This window comes from Nelumbo lutea, chromosome 1 (assembly GCF_056320005.1).
Source record: "Nelumbo lutea isolate HS-2025 chromosome 1, American lotus-T2T, whole genome shotgun sequence".
In the NCBI taxonomy this organism is placed as follows: domain Eukaryota; kingdom Viridiplantae; phylum Streptophyta; class Magnoliopsida; order Proteales; family Nelumbonaceae; genus Nelumbo; species Nelumbo lutea.
In genome coordinates, this window is record NC_142684.1 from 177,152,903 (window position 1) to 177,177,810 (window position 24,908).

At 43.9% G+C, this 24,908-nt stretch overlaps 1 protein-coding gene across 2 annotated transcripts; it reads right to left on the reverse strand.

Moving 5' to 3' along the window:
• Positions 1 to 229: 229 nt before the first annotated feature.
• On the reverse strand, positions 230 to 5,631 carry LOC148879430 (mechanosensitive ion channel protein 10-like). 2 transcript variants are annotated; one of them, XM_088960960.1, is made up of 5 exons: positions 4,323 to 5,631; positions 3,430 to 3,553; positions 2,656 to 2,949; positions 2,240 to 2,442; positions 230 to 783 (listed from the first exon to the last, which is right to left on the reverse strand). In XM_088960960.1, the coding sequence occupies exons 1-5, from the start codon at positions 5,549 to 5,551 to the stop codon at positions 513 to 515; spliced, it is 2,121 nt and encodes a 706-aa protein (XP_088817086.1). In that variant the 5' UTR covers positions 5,552 to 5,631; the 3' UTR covers positions 230 to 512. The 2 variants fall into 2 exon arrangements, with proteins under 2 accessions (XP_088817086.1, XP_088817087.1); XM_088960961.1 differs by lacking the exon at positions 2,656 to 2,949.
• Between the last annotated feature and the right edge of the window lie 19,277 nt (positions 5,632 to 24,908).

Consider the following 24,908-nt stretch of genomic DNA (forward strand, 5'->3'; position numbering starts at 1 on the left):
TGTTGTCAAAAAGGCCTGATTTATTTGCAGTGCAATTTCCATTGCAGTCTTAGCAGTGTTTGAGTACAAATCGGTTCGTTGAGTGCAGATTCTGGTTTATTTTTAGCTTAGCTTTCACCTTACTTTGTACTAGTGCAAATGGAACCTAAAGAGAATGAAATTGCACTGCAAACAAATTTGTACTAGTGCAAATGAAATTGCACTGCAATCAAATGGAACCTAAAGAGAATGAGGAGAAATCATGCAGATTGCATCCATACTGTGTTTTTCATATACAAAACCGTGGCATTATCACTAACTACTAAAGGCAGAAAAAAAAAAGCATATATATTTATATGATAAAACCATAAAAGTTCCAAATTTTGGGATTATTTCATCTAAAAGCATTGCCAAACTCCTAAAGCCATGGATCATGACTCCATGTAAAAATGACAGATTAGCATCAAAAGATCAGGACCGTGGATATTCTTTGCATTCATGGAGATAACCACACTCTAGCAGAACCATTCAGTTCAGGGTTGCATCGGTATTCTGCCATTCCCCATGTGGACTTGAGTTAGATAGACTTCCTGAGGGAGAAGATTATACTTGATTCCAAGGTTGTCAAATATCTTTTTCAATTCAAAGACAAGCTCTGATCTCCGGTTGTTCCTTTCACCATAGTTCTGATGGTTCATGGTGTGCATAACACACAGACACATCTTCATCTTGTGCACGTTCTCAATCTCTTTCACTATAACCGAGTGTTTGGGACTCCAATACTTTGGCTTGCTCTCGATGTATCTGCATTCACGAAAACATCTCTCTTAGAATTACAGATATTTGTTTACCGAAAAAAAATGAAGAATTTACAGTTATTTATTATGGAAAGAAGACAGGAAAACTAACAGATATTGCTTACGTTAGAGCATTCTTAATATGCAGCTGAATTTACACACACACACAAAATAAATTAAGGAAATGATGAGCTGCAAATTGTTCATTTAATGATGGGTAGATACTATGGTTCAGTTCGTTTGCAGTGCCAATTTCATTTGCATTGGTGTAAATGAATGGGAGTGCAAATTGGCTGGGTGTAAACTCTGGTTTATTTCTTTAAGAGAAGTAAAATGACGTGATCCCCACCTTATATGAAAGAAATGCAGGTAGGAGGGTTATTTTTGGGAGTGACATAGGAAGCAAGATGATGTAATCCCTATTTTATATGAGAGAATTAAAGTAGGTGGAAAGGTGGTGCAAGTTTTGCATTAGTTTTTGGATGCAAAATTTGCACTGACAATGAGTGCAAATGATACAAAGTACAAATTTTATATCGTATGGGAGTGCACTGCAAAAAAAAAGAGCGTATAGTGCAACTCATTATTGGTAATTTTTGTACTATTTTCAGCAACCCCTACCCCAACACTCCTAAAAAGCAAAAAAGAAACCCAACCAAGAAAAATTCAATCAAATGCAGAAAAAAAAATTATATCACCAAGTGATGCTTTTCAATGGTTTGGTATATTTGGGCCTATGGTGATCCACCAAGGCTCATTGATTGGAAGGTATTTTCCATTTAGATGCATTCCAGCACAGAGACAGCATGAAGGTTTTGAGTCGTATGAAGAATACTGCAATGCATCTGATGATGGTACCTTCCCTACACAACCTGTTCATCTTTTAATTGTTACCAAATGACCTGTCATGTTTCTGCTAAGTGGAGGGATGATGTGGTCAATCCAAATTGTCAATCCAGAAGGGGATTTTGCATTGACCACCTGTGAAATTATTTGATCTCCCATCAGCCCTATACCCCACCTTTTATTACTTACAGTGTCTTGAAGTGAAAGTTTCAGTCTTTAGATAAAAATTGTCAAAAGAGAGGGGTTTTATTATGACCATGCATATTCCATATTGCAGGGATTTTGGGGTTCAACTTGTCCAGTGGAAGATTCCTTGGTATCAGTGAACCCTCTGGATGGGTGAAAGGGACACTGTCTGTGGATCAGCAAGATACAAGGGAACTTCAGTACATAGAGTGATCCAACTGTTCCCGTTAAAAAGACAAGATAAAAGGTAAATGAACCTCAACGAATTAGATTTGTCAAAAGAGAAAATCATACTCTCTGCTGGATTGCAGTCCAAAAACCAGCCAACCATATGGTTCTTATGCATTGACCATGGCTAAATGAACATCCTACGCTATGGGGTGTAATTTAATGATTATTTAGAGATCTGAATAGGAAAGGGATTTACTTACGTTTGTATAGCCTTCTTAAGAGCAGTTACATTCTCGACAGATGTGGATGCATCGATGGTGAAATCCACAGAGTCTGACATGTCTGGACTTCGGTAGAAATTGCTGATTGGCTTTGTAAGTAAAACAGAGTTGGGATAGTAAATTTTCTCCATGTCATATCGGAGGAATACTGTTGTCAAGATGTTCATTTCTTCCACAATCATCTGCAAAAAGGGAAAAGAAAATGATAACGTCCAAAGCTCGTAATGGGTTACTTAGAAATTATGTAACACAAGGATGAAGCATCCTGGTTTCAAGCAGAAATCAACAAATACAACATTTAACTGGGGGGTGGGGGGTGGGGGGGGGGGGGTGGGGGAGGGGAACTGTTGGATAAGAATAACGAACACAAGGTTTCTATTAGATGAAACTCTTACCTGAACGCCGTCGATGACACAACGGTCACCCACATCAAAGGGGTGCATGACAAAGACAAAGATGATGGACTCAAAGATAGTCTTGCAGGTATTCTGAAACATGAACCCCACCAGTAGCAGCTGGGATGTGACCACAAAGACGACTTTTGTTGTAGCCAACCCCATGACAAGAAGGGACTCTACAATTATGATCACAATTACAATTGCACTTGCTAGCTTGTGAAGCTGCTGCACTGCTGTTTTTGTATCATTAAGAGAATGTGCTAGAGCTTTCCTCTCAACGTAAGCTCGTACCTGGTAAGTTAAAGGTAACCACCTAACTCATTTTGTGAACAAGTATATGTTTAGCAGGAAATTCAAGGTCAGCTTAAGACAGTAAAGTCTTTAATTCTTGAGATTCTCCATGAAGATTAAGTGATTGAACACTAAATAATGAAGTAATGGTGGGATGGGGTGCTAGTATTCATCATTGCAGGTAGCCAGTTACTGATCATTGGTAATCCATCTTCTAGTTGACTCATAAAGACAAGATGATGATGCAGAGAAGATGGCACTAACTACTGTATGTATTTTTCAGAACCACTGATACAAAGTGATGATCTATCCAAATACGAAAACTATAAATTGTTAGGGTCAAGAGGCCCAGATAAATAAGAACTTTGGAAACAAGAGGTTCTCTTTCTCCATTCCCATCCTTAATTACTTGTCAAAGGTGACGGATGGATGCAAATGAAGTCCAAAGTTTATCATGAATATTGGGGAACAGTAGCTTACCACCCAGTTTCTGAAAGCAGACTTCCGAATCTGTCCAGTCTCGAGAGCTCCTTCAAATAGAGGGAATATGGTATGAATCTCCTCCCTTCTTAAGAATCTCATTAGATCCTCCTCTTCAATATACCTGCAAAACTCAAGCTATGAAAATTCAACTCCAGTTCCACTCCCCTTTTGCCAGCTGCCTGCAGCGGCAATCCTAGGACTAGGAGTGGAAGCTCTTGACCGGGCCTATACTTACCATACACCTAATGGGCTGGCCCAAGGTCAATGACTCTATCAATAAGCACAGCCCTCTCGGCCTCGGGCCTCCCCACCCCATCTGCTATTTATTGCTTGGAGGGTATTCTTGTCGTCTTGGCGAGTAGAATATTATTCACCGTTGGATAAGTGGGGCTTTTCTGCGATTAATCTTCCAGCCACAGATCACATTGTGATGATCCATTGAGTAATACTTGAACGTTTTCCCACGAGTGAGTGATGATATCCTTGGATATGATAATTCCGCCAACCCCCCTAGGCCCTAGAGAAGGGTACTTATAGCTTTAGTGGCCCCCACCCCATCAAATCACACAAACAATAATGCACGAGAAAATCTAGGTCACAGTTTAAAAATGATTAACATCTGAACCGTTCAATCCGGATCTTCCCTAACCCGATTCATTGAACCATAGCCTCAGAACCCACAACACCCCAACTCCGGCCCGAACTCCGAATGGTTGAAAAACCGAGACGTAGACAATGCGCAACCGGCAACGGCAAATTCGACAGAAGCACCGAAGCAAGGTTGCCCATATCAGCCAAATTTACTAAAAAACACAAGCAAAGAGACAGACAATGCGCAACAAAAACACTAATAAGAAGAAAGTAAAGAAGTAAGCAAGCACACTACTCACTTGGCTCCTGGTTTAGCGACGTTCTTGAAGATGCGCTGCGCACTGCTCCGGGCCTCCCATTCGCTTGTGATCTCCGACTCTGCGTTGGCGAAATCATCGACGGTCCTCGATATCGTCGACAGACCCGTCGATCGAATGAAGGTCACCAGCCTCTTAATGCTCCAAGCAGAGGGCGTGCTCTCCATACTCAGCTTCTTCAGCTTTTCCATGTCTATTTTTCTTGATCCAAACTTCTTCGACAACCTCTTCGCGTCCCTGAACCTCGCCGGCAAGGACTTCGATGGCTTCAGGTTCCGGCGATGCGAGGGCACCCTATCCACATCGTCAAGTGGCGGACCCGAGAGCGCTTCCAGAATATAGTGGTGGAATACGCTCTCTTTCATCCGGTCGAAGAATGTGGTCACATGGAACGACGATGCCAACATCTTGACAAGGATTATCTTGATGAGCCAGATGGTGGCGCCTATGAGGAAGGCGACGAGGGCTCGGAATACCTTTACCAGGGTCTTCTTGTCTTTGTGGACTTCTGGGTTCAAGTCGAACATGAGTGTCCAGGCCAACAGAACCAGACCTAGCCAAACACAGTTCTGGACGCTCTTACGGAGGCCGTAAACGAAGTAGAGCACCTTCTCTCTGAGCATGAAATTGCGCTCAATGACGAAGACGAGAAAACCCACGAGCCAGCCCGATACGAGACGGCCGCAGAAGATGACCATGACCATCAAGCACCATTCCCAAATCTGGAGACCCCATATCACTTGATTCTTGAGATGTTTTGCGGTAAGGGACGTGATCAAGCAGGTGATTATGATAATGAAGGAGCCCCATTCGATTATATCTCTGCAACCTTTCTTCTTCTTCTTCCGGTACTTCTCGGGTACTTCTTCCTCGTGCTCATCCTCCCAGAAATCGTCTTCGTCGTCGCTGTCGTCGGTGGTTGATGGGGAGTCTTCCTTGGGATCAAGAGGTTCGACTAATTCAGAATCGGGGATGGTTTTGAGGCCAGGTGGGTAGTTGATTTCGACGAAACGAGATTTAGGCTTGGAGAAGTTGAGGCGACGGAGGGTCCGTGTAGTTGCTGGATTGTTAACGCTGTGGAGTGTTTTTTCTTCTCCGGCATTTGGGTCGTCGAGCGCTGTTTCTAGAGACTGTTTGGGTTTTGGATTTTGCTGGTCCATGACCAATACAACTTGGTCTGTGATCGGCTTTCCCTTCTCTGGATTCTGCATCTGTTTCCTCCACCGTGAGAAAGATGAGAGAGAGATGGTATTCAATCTCGTACTTCAGAACAGCTTATTTATATTGGTAAAATGAGAAAATAAAAAGTAAAAGCTGTGGAACCTTTTGGTCACTTTTTTTCATTTTATAATAAATTATATAAATGTTTCAGAAAAGGGATATGCTGTTGGACGGTTCAGATACGATTCAAAAATATGGATAAATGTCGACCGTTGAAGATATGGAAGCCTGAATGGGATACATAGGAGCTCCCTGATGGACGAACTAAACTCAGTACAAGGTGGAGGTGTTTGTGGTGGTGCATCGATTCCAATCTGACGATAGAAATGAAAGAACATTTGTATGTAAAGGCCCATTCTAGAACCGCCAGAAATTTTTGCCAATGCTCGGGGTTGCACTAACTTCCCTCTCCATCCCGGGTTATAAATGGGCCGGGTTAAACAGTAACAGGACTCTACATCAATCTGTTAGAGGGCCGCTTTGGCATGATCAACCAACGACCTTGTCCAAGGTAGGCCAGTAGGAGTAGGATCAAGAGACAGTTGCATACAGAATATACCCACATGGTCCGACCCTTTGGTATTGGTCGGGTTAAACTTGGATTGTTCCGTCCAAATTTCACTACTAATATCATGGTTTTAAAAAACGGCCTGGAAATGGAACAGCTTTGGCCATTGGTTTTTGGGTTGATGGTTTGACCGTTTGAATCGAATGGATATAGTCCGTTCTAACAACAAAAATTAAAATAATAAAAAAAATGGCCAAAATTGTTGAATGGGTCGATAGTTTGACTTCCCGGGTCAATGGATCGTTGATTGATTCAATCATTTTTGGCCAGAAACCAGGTTTGGGGTAAAATGGAACTGGTTGCTTAGACAATTCTCGGGCCAAACGATTCGACCATCTAGGTCAATGGCGGTTCGAAAACCATTACTATGCATTCCTAACATGGATTCATGTTGACTTGGCTAATAGACCTGTTCATGGGCCAGGTAGCCCGACGGCCTGACTCGGCCCAGCCTGCAGCCCGATCGGGCTTGGACATGTAGTTAAGCCTACAGGCCTGACCTTGGGCCCAAAACACCAAGCCGGATTGTGTTTCAGGTCAGGCCTGAGATTTGTTAAAATAGCCCAGGTTGGCCCAACTAATTTATATAATAATGAAATATATAATATTTATTATAATTTATATATATATATATTAATAATCTAATTATACGTTTTTTATTTTATTTTTTCTTTATAATCTCTCTCTCTCTCTCTCTCTCTCTCTCTCTCTCTCTCTCTCTCTCTTTGTTCAGTGATAGCAATGGCAACAAGTTGAGCTTTAGACTTCAGACTTGGGCCCAGGCCTAGGCTTCGGGCTATTTTATGAGGGTCGGGCTGGGCTTGGGCTCAAGCTTTAAAAAAATATGTTAATGAAGAGTGAAACCCTAACCCATCCTACAAACAAGTTTATTGGCCTAATAAGGTTGGTTGACTGGCATTATAGGCTATTCAATGGTTTGGTCATTTTAAGCAAGGTTTTGAAAACCAAATCGAACCAATGGTCAGAATGATTGACCTAGGACTGTCCAAGCAACCGGTTATGTTTCACCCTAAAATTGTTCTTGAGCCAAAAAATGTTGACTTGGTTAGTAACCCACTGACCTGGGCAATCAAACCGTCAACCCATTGACTCACACAACAGTTTTTGGCTTCTTTATTTTAATTATTATTATTTTTTTTAAATCAGAACAAATCATTAATTCAAACCAGATGATCAAACCGCTGACACAGAAACTAGTGACCAAAGCGATTCCAATTTCGATCGATTTTTAAAACATTGATTTAAGAATACCATTTGTTCGTTTGATCTTTGGGGGAGCTATCCCGCGGGTTGTGTAGCCTATTTTTTTCTTTATCTACATTAGGAAATAATCTTTCCTGAATCCAAGCCCAAAAACCAACTGCTAAATAGCAAAACTTGTTTTCATAGAAAAGTATATTACCAAAAATAGTAGAAATTAATTCCCAAGTTTCAACAAGAAAGCCTGTATAACAGCATAACCCTGGATTATTCATCCAATCAGTATTCTAAAACTACTTATACAACAACAACAACAACAACAACAACAACAACAACAACAATAATAATAATAATAATAATAATAATAATAATAATGTTGTTGTTGTTGTTGTTATCTTACCCATTTATAAAAAAGAAGAAATGGGTGAATCGTCTAACACCCCGATTTTATATTTCCAATTCTACCCCTCCATGATTTTATATTTCTAATCCTATCTCCTCTTAATTTATTGATTATAAATTATGGATAACTTATTGATTATTCAATAGATTACTGAAATTATTAAAAATTTATTAATTATTCAACTAATAAATAGTTATTGAAAATTAATAATTTATTATTCAGAAAATTAGTGTAATTCTCATCATTACATTTTTAGAAAATCATTGATTAATTTTAATTGAAAATAACAGATAAGTTAGTGCAATTTTGGAATTTTATGACATTTTTTTTTGGAATATTATCAAAAATTTTTGTAATTATTGAAAATTTATAATTATTGAAATTTTTATTATTATTAATGTAACTATATTACACTAAAATAATTGTTAGTATAGTTTAACTAATTCCTTTTTCATAATCTTAAATAGTAATTCCCATTATCTAATAACTTTTGAAAAATGAATAATAGAAAAACTATAAATCTTGATTTAAAATAATGGAAATTAATAGTAATAATTATTGTTACATAATTAACAAATTTCCATTTTGTATCAATTCCAATAATGCAATTATTAAATTACACAATTTTCCATTATTTAAAAATAATAATTACTACAGAATCATAAATTACAATAAAATCAGTTATTTGAAATTACTGTAATTACAGTAATTTTGAAATACAGAAATTCCAATAATAGTTATTAGTGTAATAATTACAGCTTGTTTCAACATAATTTTATTACACTAATAAATCATTGGAATTTTATTGTAATAATTCAATTACAATAATTATTGTAATGAAAATTTTATTTCTAATTACAGATTTGTTTTTCATATTAACTTTATTACAGAAATAATTATCTTTGAAATTTTAGTGTAAATTATTATTTTACCGAAATTTATAACAATAATTATTTGAATTTTATTGCTGATAGTAATTACAGTAATAATTATCATTGGAATTTACATTTTCAGAAATTTGTTAATGTAATTTTATTAGTAGTGTAATAATAATTATTAAGTTACATTAATTATTATAGTAAAATTTGTTATTTTCAAAATACTGTAATTACAGTAATTTTGAAATAACTGTACTTCCAATAACAATTATTAGTGTAGTTAAATTAATAATTATTTTTTCAAAGTAATTATTACACTAATAATTGTTGTTGGAATTTTGGTGTAGTAATTAAATAGAGTAATCATTATAATAAATATTTTACTATAGTTACAATTTCTTAAAATTAATTTTATTACACTAACAATTAAATTGTGCTATTTTCCAGAAAAATTACTATAAATCAATGAATATACAGAATTTTCAACCAATAATTTCTTTATAAATGTCATTTAAAATTCATTACAAATTATAAAATTAAAAAATAAAGTCAACAATCATCGCTCCAGGAAAGAGTTGGTGGAGCTTGCAAATTGGCAAACAAAATATCATAATTTTGGAGAAAAAATAAAAAATATATTAATATAATTTTGGAAATTTTCTTTAAAATGTAGTAAATAATTATTGAAAATTATTGGAATATTTTGGAAAATTGGGAAATTTTCTTATATTTGATAGATTTTGGAAAATTTTTTAAAAATTGTGTGATTTTCATTTTAAATTATTAAAGATAAATTAGTATTGGTAAAGGAAAACGGTAAATTGAACCAATAATTACAAAATTATTTCTGTTATTAATATTAATTAGTATAATATTGGAAAATTTTAGAAAAGGAAATTATTAATTAACTTATATTAAAAGTATAAGATAAATTATTGTAATTTTGTAAATAATATATTTAAAAAGAAAATAAATTATTTAATATATTTAAAAAATCAATAATTTAATATATATACTTTTGGAAAGTTACTAGCAGCTGACATTCAAGATATCCTTTTGATCATTTTTACTAGCAAATTAGACATTGGGTTTTCCCGTGCATCGCCCGGGTCCCCTATTGGTTATTATTAAAAACAAATAAAAATGTATATGATAGGGCAAAATGAAGATTGTTTTTGTTATTTTTGAGTGAATTGAACTTTTGAAGCACTAGGATCAGCTATCCACAGGTAGAGTTGTTCATTAGGTTGGGCTCGGGTTTGGCTTTTTAGAGTCCACATCTGCACCTCACAATGGGGTGCCCTACAGCACATCCCGACCTTGTATTAGAAACATCTCCCGTGTATGTTTTATCATCTTACATACTTATCATCGGAAGATATTCCCAATACAAGGCCGTGATGTGCTGTGGGGTATCGTGGGGCCCCCCTTATGGGGCGCTGATGTGAATTCGGCTTTTGCTAAAAGTTGAATGGATCCAGCCCAGAGTCCTAATTCAATGTAGTGTAAAGTCAATCCAAAAGCCTGGCCCATAAACAAGTTTGCCTACAGGAATATTATCACACACCAATCCATAAGAGAGAACAACTGCACATCTAGAACATTTTCCCCGTGATTGGCAACACAGAAGTAAGGAGATGTTCCTGGTGTATGGGTAAAGTGTCCTGTGGTGGTTAGATGTAGGTAGCGGTCTTTGTGGGTAGTAGTACATCAGGACTGATTTTTGAGATTGGAGGATAAGCTGTTTGGAAGCACATACAAGGTAGTTAGCTCTTTCCATCAATAAATAGGAAAACAAAAAAAGAAAGATTGCTTTGAAGGGAAAGGAGATGTTTTAGTAAAAATTTGATTTATTTCTTCTTTTGGTTAAGGTTGTTAAATTTTTATTTATTTCTTACTTTTTTTTGGTATGTGTGCATGCTAATAGAGGGTATAGACGTATAGTGAAATATCTTAATCTTCTTAATGGGTTCCCCTTTTAGGCCAAACGTATATTCTTAACAGTTATCTAAAGATGATATTGCAATCAAAAGTCATTCATGACAGTTTCAAGCTGAGGATTTTTAAACTCTTTCTTGTTTAAACACCAAACCAGTGATCAACCTGGTTTGGCCATTTAACGGGTCATCAGTTGGTCTCTATTTTTATACATAGGGTTGAATAGAAGTTTCTTTAAGATTGGATTGGCAAATTTGTGGTTTGGAATAAATTTGAGTCTGAGCTAAGGTTCATATTTGAGGTTAGTATTGGATTGGCCCTTAATCTGACCTAATCCATTTAATCTATACCCTTGCTTTATTAAGAGAGTCAAGAGGATTCAAGAGAGACTTAGGGGGTCTTCTTTTTTTGGATTTTGAGAGGAGGAAAGTTGGTCAATGGGATTTAGGTTATCATTAACCAAGAATACCATGCTCTTTTTTCAGATTTACGTGGGGACCAAGGAAAGTTTATTCTCCTGGGTACCACTAACCCGGGTAAATGATACCCATCTCCTAAGTGGGTAAATAACTTTTTCACTTAGGGGGAAAGTTGCCAACACTTGAATGAGACAAAAATGCCCCTTTTAATAATGGATTTTTATGGCTAAAATGATCATTGCCTTGTTTACATGAGAAATAAAAGAACATGGGTAAATGCAGTTACCTGGATAAGTAACTTACCAAAAATAGAGCATGGTCTTAAGAGAAAAAATAGGGATTTAATGAGGGAGGAGAGATGTTATAAACATTAAATTGAGAGAGAGAGAGAGAGAGAGAGAGAGAGAGAGAGAGAGAGAGAGAGAGAAATGATCTTATTAGAGATAGTGATGATGGGCTTTTTCAGAGGAGACTAAGACAGGGTTTCTTATTCTGATTTCTTATGTTTTTAATAGTCTAATCTAAAAATAGATAACCACAAGTATGAGAAATGAGAGGAAGAGGAAGTTAGTCTTGGCTTCCCTTCTTAATTTCCGTTTTCTGATATAGAACATATAGGTTCACACTCAGAAAATTACTATGCCTTGTGGTATAAAACATTGCTAGTATGAGATGAAATCATAGCCTTTAGTTTTCTTGTTTTTCTTGAGAAAAATTATCAAAAATAGGTATGATTTTAATTCTTAAGAATGGAGAAGGAAAACCTTTGCACTAATTTTCCTTGTTTCTAGTTGTGTTTGGTTGCAATACAAATAAATTTGCACTGATGCAAAACTATGTCAGTGCAAATGATTTGAATGTAAATTCTCATTTATTTTTGTTTCAAAATTTAGTTTTTTTTTTGTTTTCTTGCAGTACAAATAAAGTAAATTAAGGCACAAATCAAAATAAAGTAAAACCCAAAACAAAATTAAACGAAAATTTGCATTTTTTTCATTTGTACTTCCATGCATTTGTACTAGTGCAAATAAAATTGCACTGCAACCAAACACAGCCTAAGGCTCAGATTGGAAAAAGTACAAATACAAATATATGTACAGTACAGATACATAGAAAACAATACAAAATAAAAGGTTTCATACTCTATATATTTTGTATTCGTATTCTTTCCAAATTGAGCCTGAAGTAATGTTCATTAGGCTGTGTTTTTGGTTGCAGTGCAATTTTATTTGTACTAATACAAATGCATGGGAGTGCAAATGTAAAAAATGCAAATTGTCATTTAATTTTGTTTTTGATTTTAATTAATTTATTTAACTTCATATCCTAATTTATTTGAGTTGTACTGCAATCAAACAAAATAAGCTAAAATTTGAAACCTTAGGTCAGAATTTACACTCGATTCGTTTAAACTGCACTGCCATGGTTTTGTGTCAGTACAAATCTATTTGCATTGCAACCAAACACAGCCTTAATCGCAAATTGAGTACAAATTCCATTTTTTATTATTCAACATTTTATTGGTTAAAAACAAAATAAAATATACTGTTTCTTTATCCAGTTATCATGAATGAAACTAATTAGTGTTTTGTAATCAAGTTCTGGCCAACAATAACACACCAATAGAACAAAATAGGGCTGTCAACGGTCTGGGTCTGGTTCGGGACAGGGTAGAATCGTTCCAAACCGATAGTACCGGAATCAAATAAGACTCGATCGATTCTATTATTTCACAACCGATACCAAACCGATGGGTCAATTGCAACAATTGGATCTAACCCGATTAAATAAAAACCCATACTTAAGATGGTAAGACCTATAGTTTTTGATAAAATATTCTATATTAATAAAAATCTATATTAATCAATTTATATTACTAATGAATGCAGTCATAAAAAGGACTTACTTGCTAGTTTGGTAAGAAAATAATATTTTGTTCAATAACTTGTTATCGGAATATCATTAGAATATTTGTCAAAAAAAAAAAAACTGTTATACTTATATAATTGATGAAGGAAGATTTGGCCCGACCTCTTCATTATGTGACACGTGGCAGAAACGACAGCTCGGGATATACTTCGCCGAACTGACCCTTGTAACAGCTCGGGATACACTTCGCCGAACTGACCCACCTTGTAACAGCTCAGGATACACTTCGCCGAACTGACCCACCTTGTAACAGCTCGGGATACACTTCGCCGAACTGACCCACCTTGTAACAGCTCGGGATACACTTCGCCGAACTGACCCACTTTGTAACAGCTCGGGATAGACATCACCGAACTGACCCACCTTGTAACAGCTCGGGACACTTCGCCGAACTGACCTTGTAACAGCTCGGGACACTTCGCCGAACTGACCTTGTAACAGCTCGGGACACTTCGCCGAACTGACCCACCTTGTAACAGCTCGGGACACTTTGCCGAACTGACCCACCTTGTAACAGCTCGGGACACTTTGCCGAACTGACCCACCTTGTAATAGCTCGGGACACTTCGCCGAACTGACCCACCTTGTAACAGTCCGAGATACCTCCGAGCCCAAGACCGCCTCGCTCAGCACTTCGCATCATCTTCTAGGCGCCAAAGCCAAACAAGTCGTACCATGCCTGACACCAGGGAAGTCCGTGCCCGAGGACGCCATGCCTGACTGACTTGGGATCTGACGTTTGGCAGCAGCACTCTAAACGGCCACCTGCCACCGCCACTGATGTCGCCATCTCCAGTTAGACGGTTAGGCAGTGACGGTTCTGTCTCAACAGAAGGAACGATGGCCGAGTTGACAAGCGCAAGGGTAATCATACCCGATCTGACAAGGGCCTCGGGACGAGTACACGAAGTGACTATAAGAGCCCCCTGCCCCCCGACAACGGAGGTATGCAAACTTTGCGCTATCTGGTATTACCTTGCTTTTGAAAGATTCTAACTTGAGCTTCAGAGCCTCTACACCGGGTTCCCCCCGGAGCTTTCCCATCTCCTCCGTTTCAGGTTCCCTGCTACCCCATTCGGAAGCAAGGCAGCGGACAGCTAAGACCGGCCGGATCGCGCTCCATCAATTGGCGTCGTCTGTGGAAAAACGCTTCAAAAAGCCTCCCTCCAAACTTCGATACCCCCTTTCTTCTTCAAAAAACCCAACACTCATGGCCTCCTCCAGCAACACCGGACGCGGCACGGAGACAAACGCCACCGGGGAGAAACTTCAGGTCCCCGTAGTGTGCGTTGGACAGTTCACCATCCCCCTTTCGGCGGATGGGATCCCCATCCTGAACACGCCACAAGTAGTGGCACCCGTAAACCCTCCTACCACAAACGTCCCCTTTCCCCTCCCCATTGAGACAACTTTTACTGAACCAACTGCCGTCCCCCTAGCAGCTAGCCAAGACCGGTTGGAGGACCTGATGCAGTGCATGCGGGCAATGCAAGCCCAAATGCAACAGTTCCAGCAACACCAGCTTCACCAGCACCAAGTGCTGCACAACATCTCCCAGTATCACTATCAACAGCAGTTCCCCCAACTGCCACTGAACCAACCACTACTTCCACCTCGCCACCCCGCCTCGAGGCCGGTCAAGGCCTCCCCGCAGGATGGGCGCCCTCGCCAGGCGAAGGCCTCCCGGCCCCAAAACCACCCCAATAGCCAGGCCTCGTCCCCAGGCCGAAGAGAGAAAAATGTCATCCCCGCCTCGCAACCCGCGGGTGGGTCGGGAACCTCGCTCGCGAGGTCGGCACCCTGGCGCTCCAAGCCCGAGCTCCCGCTCACCGAAAATCGGTTCAGCGCCCTGGCGGCGGACTACCAGCATTCCGGGCCCATCGAGCTCGGTAACACGGAGGCTAGTAGCGCCAGCACAAGGCCTGCTCAACGGCGAAGTCGCCAAACCACCAACCGCGCCTTGTCGGAACTCAGAGGCAAAGCCACGAGCTCGGACGAGGTAGGGGCTACCCTGTCTCTCTCCGTTCCTTCCCCCCTCGCATCGGAACTCCTGGCGGTCCCCTTACCCAGAGACTTCAAACTCCCACCTCTGGACAAGTACGACGGGTCCTTCGACCCCAACGACCACGTTGACGCCTTTCAGTCGCAAATGCACATCGCCAGGGCTAGCGAATCGTGCATGTGCGTGGCCTTTACCACCACCCTCAGGGGGGTAGCCCGCACTTGGTACAGGAACCTGGCCCCCGGGTCGATAAAGTGTTGGGCCCAGTTCGTGCAAGTCTTCACCACACACTTCGTCACCAGCCGACGGTGCCCCAGAACAGAGGAAAGCATCTTCGGAGTGGTCCAAAGAGAAGGAGAATCTATTCGGGGCTACATCAAGCGGTTCAACGAGGCATGCTTGCAAATACCGCGGTTGGACCCCGCAGTGCAGCTCACGGCGGCCAAAAGAGGGGTGACGCACAAAGAGTTCAAATGGCACATGGTGGCCAATCAGCCCGCGACCGTGGCCGAATTCCTCAAACTCGCGGATAAGTTCATGATGACAGAGGAAGAGATCAACCAACGAACCGAAGGCGGGAACGAGAAAAGAAAGAGAGAAGGTGAGCTCTCCAACCCGATGAGTAGAAAAAACCCGACTCGGGAGCCAAAGCCGAACCAGTCCTTCCGGGCCCCCCTAGCAGTTCGGACGGACTACACGCCGTTGAACACGAGGCGGACAGAGATCTTAATGATGATCAAAGACGCTCCGTACGTTAAGTGGCCACCTCGCCTGAAGGGAAATCCGAACGATAGAAACAAGAATTTGTATTGTAGTTTCCATAGAGACCATGGTCATAGCACCGAACAGTGTACTAACCTCCGGGACGAGATAGAGGGACTCATCCGTCGCGGATACTTGAGAAATTTTGTACAGCACAACAATAACAATAAAGTAGGTCGGCAAGGGGAGCAAGAAAAGGATGCACCCGAGTCTAGCAACAGACCTGCCGAACCGTTGCAAAAGCAGCCTCCAGAAGAGAGGCCAGTTCGGGGAACCATCCATGTAATAGTGGGAGGATCCGTGGTAGCGGGGTGTACCTCGGCAGCAGCCCAGACTTCAATTCGCGAAGCAGCCCTCGAAGAAAGGAACCCCCCAAAGAGACCAAAGACCGAAGAACCAATCTTTTTCACGGAGGACGACGCGCGAGGAGTCCACTACCCCCATGATGACGCGCTTGTCATTAAGCTAAGGATCAGCGATTTCGAGGTCAGGCGCGTACTCGTAGATTCGGGCAGCTCAGCGGACATCCTCTTCAAATCAGCATTTGACCAGCTGCAGTTAAAGAGGAGCGAGCTGAAGCCCGCGAACACTCCCCTAATAGGTTTCAGCGGAGAGGAAGTTAGGCCCCTCGGGAAAATAACTGTCCCTGTGGAAGTCGGCACATGGCCTTGTGCGGTCAGACTCAACCATGATTTCCTGGTAGTCGCGACCCCCTCCCCATACAATGCCATAATAGGGCGGCCGATCACGCATGTCCTACAGGCGGCGGTCTCCACCTACTATTTGGCCATGAAGTTCCCTATGGACTTCGGTATAGGGGTAGCGCGGGGCGACCAGCTCGAGTCCCGCAAGTGCTACGTTGCCGCCCTAAAGGGAAAAACCAAGGCGGCCGACGACCTCGAGCTGGAGCGGCCGGCGGAGCAAGGTGAGGAGCGAGCTTCGCCCACGGAGGAAACAGTCGCAATCCCGACTTCAGCTACGGACCCAGTTCGCACACTAAGCATCGGAGCTTCCATCGAAGACCCCCTACGAGCTGAACTGTCAGACCCGTTAGACAGAAGAAACGCAACTTAGCCCCAGAACGCTGGAGAGCGGTCGACGAGGAGGTTGAGAAGCTCCTCGCAGCAAACTTCATAAGGGAAGTCCACTACTCGAGCTGGGTGGCCAACCCGGTGTTGGTAAAAAAGGCAAGCGGCAAGTGGCACATGTGCGTCGACTATACCGACCTGAACCGAGCCTGCCCAAAGATTGCTTCCCCCTCCCCAGAATTGACCGCCTAGTGGACGCGACCTCGGGAAACGAGTTGCTAAGCTTCCTGGATTCCTACTCGGGCTACAACCAAGTTAGGATGGACCCATCCGATGAGGAAAAAACCAGCTTCATAACCGAGTTCGGCCTGTATTGCTACAAAGTCATGCCCTTTGGACTAAAAAACGCCGGGGCAACTTTCTAAAGACTTGTAAATAAGCTATTTCAGCCCCTGATTGGTACGAAGATACAATGCTATGTAGACGACATGGTCGTCAAAACTCAGTTTTCACAAGAGTTGATACAAGACTTAGACTCTGTTTTCCAAATCCTGCGTCACTTTAGCATGAAGTTGAATCCCAACAAGTGTGTCTTCGGCGTCACCTCGGGCAAGTTCCTAAGCTACATTGTCAATCGGCGCGGTATTGAGGCCAACCCGGACAAAATAAAAGCCATTCTAGATATGAAACCACCTCGGAAAGTAAAAGAGGTTCAGAGGCTAAACGGCCGCATAGCCGCTCTAAGCCGCTTCTTATCTAAGTCAGCAGACCGCTGCCTACCCTTCTTCAAGGCAGTCAAAGGCAAAGGGTTCGAATGGACCCAGGACTGCCAGTTCGCGTTCGACGAACTAAAAGGTTACCTCGCTAGTATACCAACCTTAGCCCGACCCGAGGTGGGCGAGGTCTTACAACTGTACCTCTCGGCGAGCGACGAGGCGGTCAGTTCGGTACTAATAAAGGAAACAGACCGGGTCCAACGACCCATATATTATGTTAGTAAAATTTTGCAGGGAGCAGAGGCAAGGTACCCGGAGATAGAAAAACTAGCATACGCCCTAGTAATAGCAGCTCGAAAACTCCGCCCGTACTTCCAGGCTCACACCATCATCGTCCTAACTGACAAACCTCTTAAACAAGTTTTACTCAAACCCGAAGTCTCCGGGCGACTGACGAAACGGGCCATCGAACTCAGCGAGTACGACCTCCAGTACAAACTTTTCGCCGAGTGCACTTTCAGCCACGAAGCTCCACAGGTCGAGCCCGAGGTCCCCATTTGTGGCAAACTCGGAGCTCCTAAGCCCATAGAGTTCGAACCCCGTGAAGTAGCACCCAGTGTGGCCTCTCTCCTGATCAGGCGAAGAGCGAATTGGGATGAGGAGCCCTGGATCCTTCACGTGGATGGTTCCTCAAACCGGCAGGGCAGCGGAGCTGGAATAGTCTTGTGCGGCCCGAGCGGCACAAAAGTAGAGTACGCACTACGCTTTGAGTTCGCGGCATCCAACAACGAGGCAGAGTACGAAGCACTGATCGCCGGGCTGGACCTAGCGCGAAAGGTTAAGGCAAAGCACTTGGTCATCTGCAGCGATTCTCAGCTCGTGGTAAACCAAGTTACCGGCGAATACGAGGCACGCGATCTCTCCATGATCGCATATTTGGCCAAAGTAAAAGAAGCCCTGCTCAACTTCCGATCCCACATCATCAGGCAAATCCCGAGGTCCGAAAACACTGAGGCCGACGCCCTGTCCTGGTTAGCCAGCACGAGTCACAACAATATGAGAACTGTGTACATAGAGGACTTACCTCGGCCTAGTATTCTCGGGGGGACAGAGGAGGTCGCTCCCATCTTAGAAGCAGAGCCGAGCTGGATCGATCCACTCGCGAGCTTCCTGATAGACGGAACCCTCCCTGTAGAATGCAATGCCGCCAAGAGGGTGCAGCGCCAGGCGGCCAAATATGTCATAATAGACGAACGGTTATACCGACGGTCGTACACGCTCCCCTATTTGCGGTGCCTGCGACCTACCGAAGCCGAGTTTGTACTCCGCGACACTCATGAAGGCCTGTGCGGCGGACACTTGGGGGGCAGAGCCCTCGACCAAAAGGCACTTCGACAAGGATACTACTGGCCAACGATGAAGGCAGAAGCTGTCGAGCTCGTCAGAAAATGCGACAAGTGTCAGAAGCACGCTAACATCCACCATCAACCTGCCTCCGACCTCAAATACCTCGCCAGCCCGTGGCCCTTTGCACAATGGGGCATCGACCTCCTTGGGTCATTCCCACCAGCAATAGGTGGAAGAAAATTCTTAGTTGTTGCGGTAGATTATTTTATGAAGTGGATAGAAGCCGAACCTCTGGCAATTGTTATGGCCCGAAACATACAAAACTTCTTTTGGAAGAACATAGTATGTCGGTTCGGATTACCTCGGGTTCTAATCTCCGACAACGGCAAACAGTTCGAGGATATCAAGTTCCAAGAGTGTTGCCAGGACATTGGGATTCGGCAAAATTTCACGTCAGTCGCGCACCCACAGGCAAACGGCCAAACGGAAGTGATGAACAGAGCCATCCTGCGCGGACTGAAAGCACGTCTGGATCGTGCTAAGGGATTGTGGGCCGAAGAGCTACCAAGTGTCTTATGGGCTCACCGAACGACCAAGAAAGCAGCCACGGGAGAAACCCCCTTCAACCTCACCTACGGCACTGAAGCGGTGATCCCGGCGGAAATCGAAATACCGACGTTGCGATTAGAAAAATACGACGATCGGACAAACGGAGACGAGTTACGCACCAACCTCGACCTACTGGACGAGGTAAGGGACCTCGCGCACATCCGAACAGCGGCATACCAGTAGCAGGTAGCTCGCTACTACAATAGCAGAGTAAAGCAACGAAGCTTCCGAGTCGGTGACCTAGTCCTCCGTAAGATTATGGTGCCTGAACCCGACGTTGGCAAGCTTGGACCTAATTGGGAAGGGCCCTATAAAGTAAAAACAGCGCTTGGGGGCGCATACGAACTCGAAACCTTGGAAGGCAAACGAGTACCCCGAACGTGGAACATCGTGAACTTGAGGCGATACTACCTATAAACCACCTAGCGAAGTGGACGAAATCAGGCCATGTGCCACAAGGCAAGCCGAGGAACTTCAGCACATTACCAGCTCGGCAAAAATCAGTTCGCGGCATAAAAGACCGAGGAAATTTAAAAACCCGGCAAAGAAACAGCTCGGGGAAGATGAGCAAGGGGAAAAAGACACTCCATTGCAAGAAACAGTACACTGGCAAAAAAAAAAAAAATTTACATGCCCGGAGACACTTCTTCGCCATCGGAAGGCACTTCAACAACACCCGAAGGCCCTGCCTCTCCTTCAGAGTCCGGCTCGCCATCGGCAGCATTGGCCATCTCCTGAGTTATATGCGAAGTGGTTATGGCACTTACATCGAGGTCGGGGTATGTATTCCGGATCATCCACCGGCTCAACTTGAACCCCCTCCTGTAAGAGTCCACCATCAGATCGTCAAAATGCGGGGAGGCAATGTAGTCTTCAACTGCCTTTTTCTTGGCATCTTCAATACCTTGGGAAAAAATCTGTGTTCTCTCCCTAATGTCCTCCTGAAGATACTCGACTTGATGTTGCAAACCCAACTTCAAGTCCGCCATATGCTTGACAACTACCCCCATGGCCTCGGCGTCACGCTGAGACCTCGCCTGTCTGGCCATCGCGACGCAAGCAGCCTTTTTCAGAAACATAAGCAGCCGCCTCAGCAGCCCGGGTATTTTTCTCTGCAGCACGGAAGGCTTCTTCAGCAGCATGAGCGGCAGCCTCAGCAGCTCGCGCCTGTCGCGAGCTCCTCTCCACTTGGGCCGCCAAGGCATGAATCGAAGAATTCACCTACCAAAAGAAACAAGTGAGCAAAATGACAACAGAAGCAACAGGATAAAGAAGGAAGACAGAATCTAACTTACCACCATGGCATGCGTTACGGCGCGGCAAGCGACCTGATTCAAGGGAAGATCGGTCCACGCCGCGACCTCCTCGGGGAAAGTAGCGTCCCTACTCTTCTGAAGAGCATAGTTCGGCGTCAACACGCTCCTAAACTCCCCTTGAGCTCCCGAGCCTATGGGCCCAGCCCGCGTACGAGCAGAGCCGAAGTGAGCAGAAGCACTTGAGTACATAGGAGCGCCCATATGAGTGGTTTCAGCGAAAGGCGCCCCTGCAGTCTCGTGCACCGGCGGAGTCACTTCGGGCTCCCTGGGCAGATCCTCTGGCGTATGGTCTGGGGCTTGGGGCTCCTCATCCAGGGGCAGCTCGTTACGAGTTCGCTTGGCGACCCGCTTCCTCCTCTTCATACCTTGGAACAAACGCCCCCCACGAGTTCTCTCCGCATCCATCACCCCTACAGAAACGAGTTCGACATCAAAAAAAAAAAAAAAAAGCCGCATAGCCAGAAACCTACCCGAACTCAGGCCGGCTGCAAAAAGCTTAGCCTCCGTTAAGTAGTGGTGGCACTTTAAGCCTTGCCGTGCCCACTGCCGGAGACCCTTCACCGTCTCTTTATCAAGAGTTACGCCCAAGTCGGGAGCGGCCTCACCCCACCCGGTCTGAAAGGGCCATCCTTGTGCACTTCGCACGCCGAAGTAGTCCCGCTTCCACGCCGGGACCTTGTTAGGAAGATCGTGCAGAAGCTTAAAACCCTGGCGAGGAGTAAGGTAATACGCCCGTCTCCCCCCAAGAAGAGGACCCGCCTGTCTCTTGAGCATCAAGATAGAGGAGAATATCTCTAAGTCCAAGGGGAAGTTCTGCTCGCAAAAAAGGGAAATTGTCCCCACCAGGTTCCGGATAGAGTTCGGATGAAGATGGCCAATGGTGACACCGAAGTGGTTTATGACTTCGATGAGGAGGGGATGAAAAGGAAGTCGCAACCCTGCAGCAAGCTGCTCTCGAAAAATCACGATCTCGTCGGGACTGTGTTCCCAAGGAAAGCTACCCGAAGGAATAAAATATGTGTACCCCCCGGGAAGATTATAAGACAGAAGTATGGATTGAAGCCCCTCAGGCGTCATGGTCGAAGGGCCAAACCGGTCTAGCATTCGACCTCGGCGGGAGGTAGACGCCAAACTGCCCGAAGCAACAAGACCTACTGGTTCGTAGTCCTCAAACTCCACCTCAGGATCACTGAGGCAGTCTGGGGACACGGCTCGGTTGGTGGAACCTACATCGGCCCTACTCGAAGAGTCGTCTGAGCTATCAAAGCTAGACATTGGGGAAAAGACGAATTCAAGAAAGTACTCACCGAAAAGTTTGAAGAAAAACTAAAGAACCGTGAACTGTGTAAACAGCCTTGGCGCGAGCTGGAAAAGACTTGGACGCGAGCTGAAAGGTTGGACGCGAGCTCAGTAGACAAACCGCAGAAGTGACAAACAACCGGGGTCCCCCACTATTTATAGCTACAGTAACCAAGAATCGACCGTGCAGACCAAAGACGATCCGACGACCCACGTTCTTACCGGCCGCACAACCCTTAAGGTCGAGACGTGATTGGCGCACGTCTTTCCGAAAAAAGCAAAACGTCAGCGCGTCCTTTTGAAACCGACGTCGCTTCGACACGCGTCTTTTCGAAACTGACGCGCCGCACGTCTCCCTAATGGTCGACCGCGCACGTACGGCAGTGGCGTGCTTTCTTGAAATGACCCGCTGTCACGTCCCAGCGGCGCGAGTTGGTTTGAAATTTTAAAACACGCGGTCACAACCACCAGCGTTCTTGAGTAAGCACGTTCCCAGCATCCTCGGAAACCGAAAGAACCCTAGCAAAAGCGTCTTGTACAGTGAAGGTTTGAAGGACGGGACAAATCCACCAGCTACCTCGCGAAAACTCCCCGCACCATGGCAAGACCCTCGGCGCAAGGAGTGGGGAGCAATTGATGAAGGAAGATTTGGCCCGACCTCTTCATTATGTGAAACGTGGCAGAAACGACAGCTCGGGATACACTTCGCCGAACTGACCCACCTTGTAACAGCTCGGGATACACTTCGCCGAACTGACCCACCTTGTAACAGCTCGGGATACACTTCGCCGAACTAACCCACCTTGTAACAGCTCGGGACACTTCGCCGAACTGACTCACCTTGTAACAGCTCGGGACACTTCGCTGAACTGACCCACCTTGTAACAGTCCGGGATACCTCCGAGCCCAAGACCGCCTCGCTCAGCACTTCACATCATCTTCTAGGCGCCAAAGCCAAATAAGTCGTACCATGCCTGACACCAGGGAAGTCCGTGCCCGAGGACGCCACGCCTGACTGACTTGGGATCTGACGTTTGGCAGCAGCACTCTAAACGGCCACCTGCCACCGCCACTGACGCCGCCATCTCCAGTTAGACGGTTAGGCAGTGACGGTTCTGTCTCAACAGAAGGGACGACGGCCGAGTTGACAAGCGCAAGGGTAATCATACCCGATCTGACAAGGGCCTCGGGACGAGTACACGAAGTGACTATAAGAGCCCCCTGCCCCCCGACAACGAAGATGTGCAAACTTTGCGCTATCTGATATTACCTTGCTTTTGAAAGATTCTAACTTGAGCTTCGGAGCCTCTACACCGGGTTCCCCCCGGAGCTTTCCCATCTCCTCCGTTTCAGGTTCCCTGCTACCCCGTTCGGAAGCAAAGCAGCGGACAACTAAGACCGGCCGGATCGCGCTCCATCAATAATCTTGCTAAAAATCAATATGTAAACAGCCTACAACCCTATATAATTTTAGTTTAACCTTACTAAAAATAAAATAATAGCAATTAAATTGAAGCAAATGGGAAAAAAACTAAGCGAACCTGTATAAATCGAGTGATCTTGAAATCAAACTGTCTCCTTATTCAAGAATTGAAATATCCATCAATTAAGCTAGAGCCCACTTACTAGCCATCCATTTATCTAGTACATTTAAACTGTGATAAGCTTTTTCTCTTCTACTCCATCTTCTCCTTTTCTTTGTTCATGGTAGAGCTTAATATGTAGGAGACGGTGGTGAATGAGAATGGATAAGACACAAGAGACAGTGATGAAAAACTTTCTCATAAAAAGGGAAAATGACGACGTAGAACTTTAGAAACTAAATCCTCAAAGCAAAACAAAAGGGTAAAAGCCAAAAGGTTTTGAGCTCGAGAATTTTAGGTGTTAAAAGTAAAATTATAATTTTAGGCATATCTATAAATCTAAAACATGTATATATAATTGATTCGGGTTTAATCAATTCGGGACAATCAAAACCGATCACAAATCAACATTAATCGGAACACATAAAATAAAACCAGAACCAACTCATCGGAATGGATCACAGAACCGGAACTGATAAATACGGTTCGGGTCTATCAGATAAACTCAGGTTTCCGGAAAGCCATTTTAGAAAATAAATGGGGCAGAGGTTGATTACAGAAAGGAGGATCTAGTGGCGTTCATTTAAAAAAATAACTACACTAGCTTCACCTAAGCCTCAAAGTGTCTTTAGGTGCTCATTGGGATCCTCAATTTTCATTCCTAGTATCTGCGATCTTACGCGCGAGTTAATTAGGTGTGAGTGGACGCTGACTCAAGTAGAACTGTTCATGGCCTGGATTGGGCTTTTACTCTGTATTAACAGATTTTTTAAGACCTGAGCCCAAGTCCAACCTGATCATCGGGCCTACAACTTGGATCCGAGCCCAGCACTCATAAAAAGCCCGAAGCCCAGGCTTGGGCCCGAATCCGAAATTTAGCCCATACTGTTACTATTGCTGAAGGACTGAATAGAGAGACCCACGGGCCTAATTACATGACCATGCCCGACTGAAGTGTGGGCCGGGCTTACACAATAGAACTTACTATGTTAGGCCCGAAGTCAGACCCACGGGCCTAATTACATGACCATGCCCGACCGAAGTGTGGGCCGGGCCATCGGGCTACCCAGCCCATGAATAAGTCTACACTAAAGTAGTCATTTTAGGGGTCTCAGTGTCACCATTAAGGCATTACTCCATTCACATGATCATCATGGAACTTTAGTGGCAATCTATTTCTCATCATCATGACCATGAGTCTGCACTGCAGGGACCAGGTGTGAGCATCTCAATTCTCTGGTGGACAGAATCCCATTTTCTTATGGGCACTATCCGGAGCACCATACAATTTGCAAGCACCCATTTACAGCTTTTGGAATTTGGAGGGGG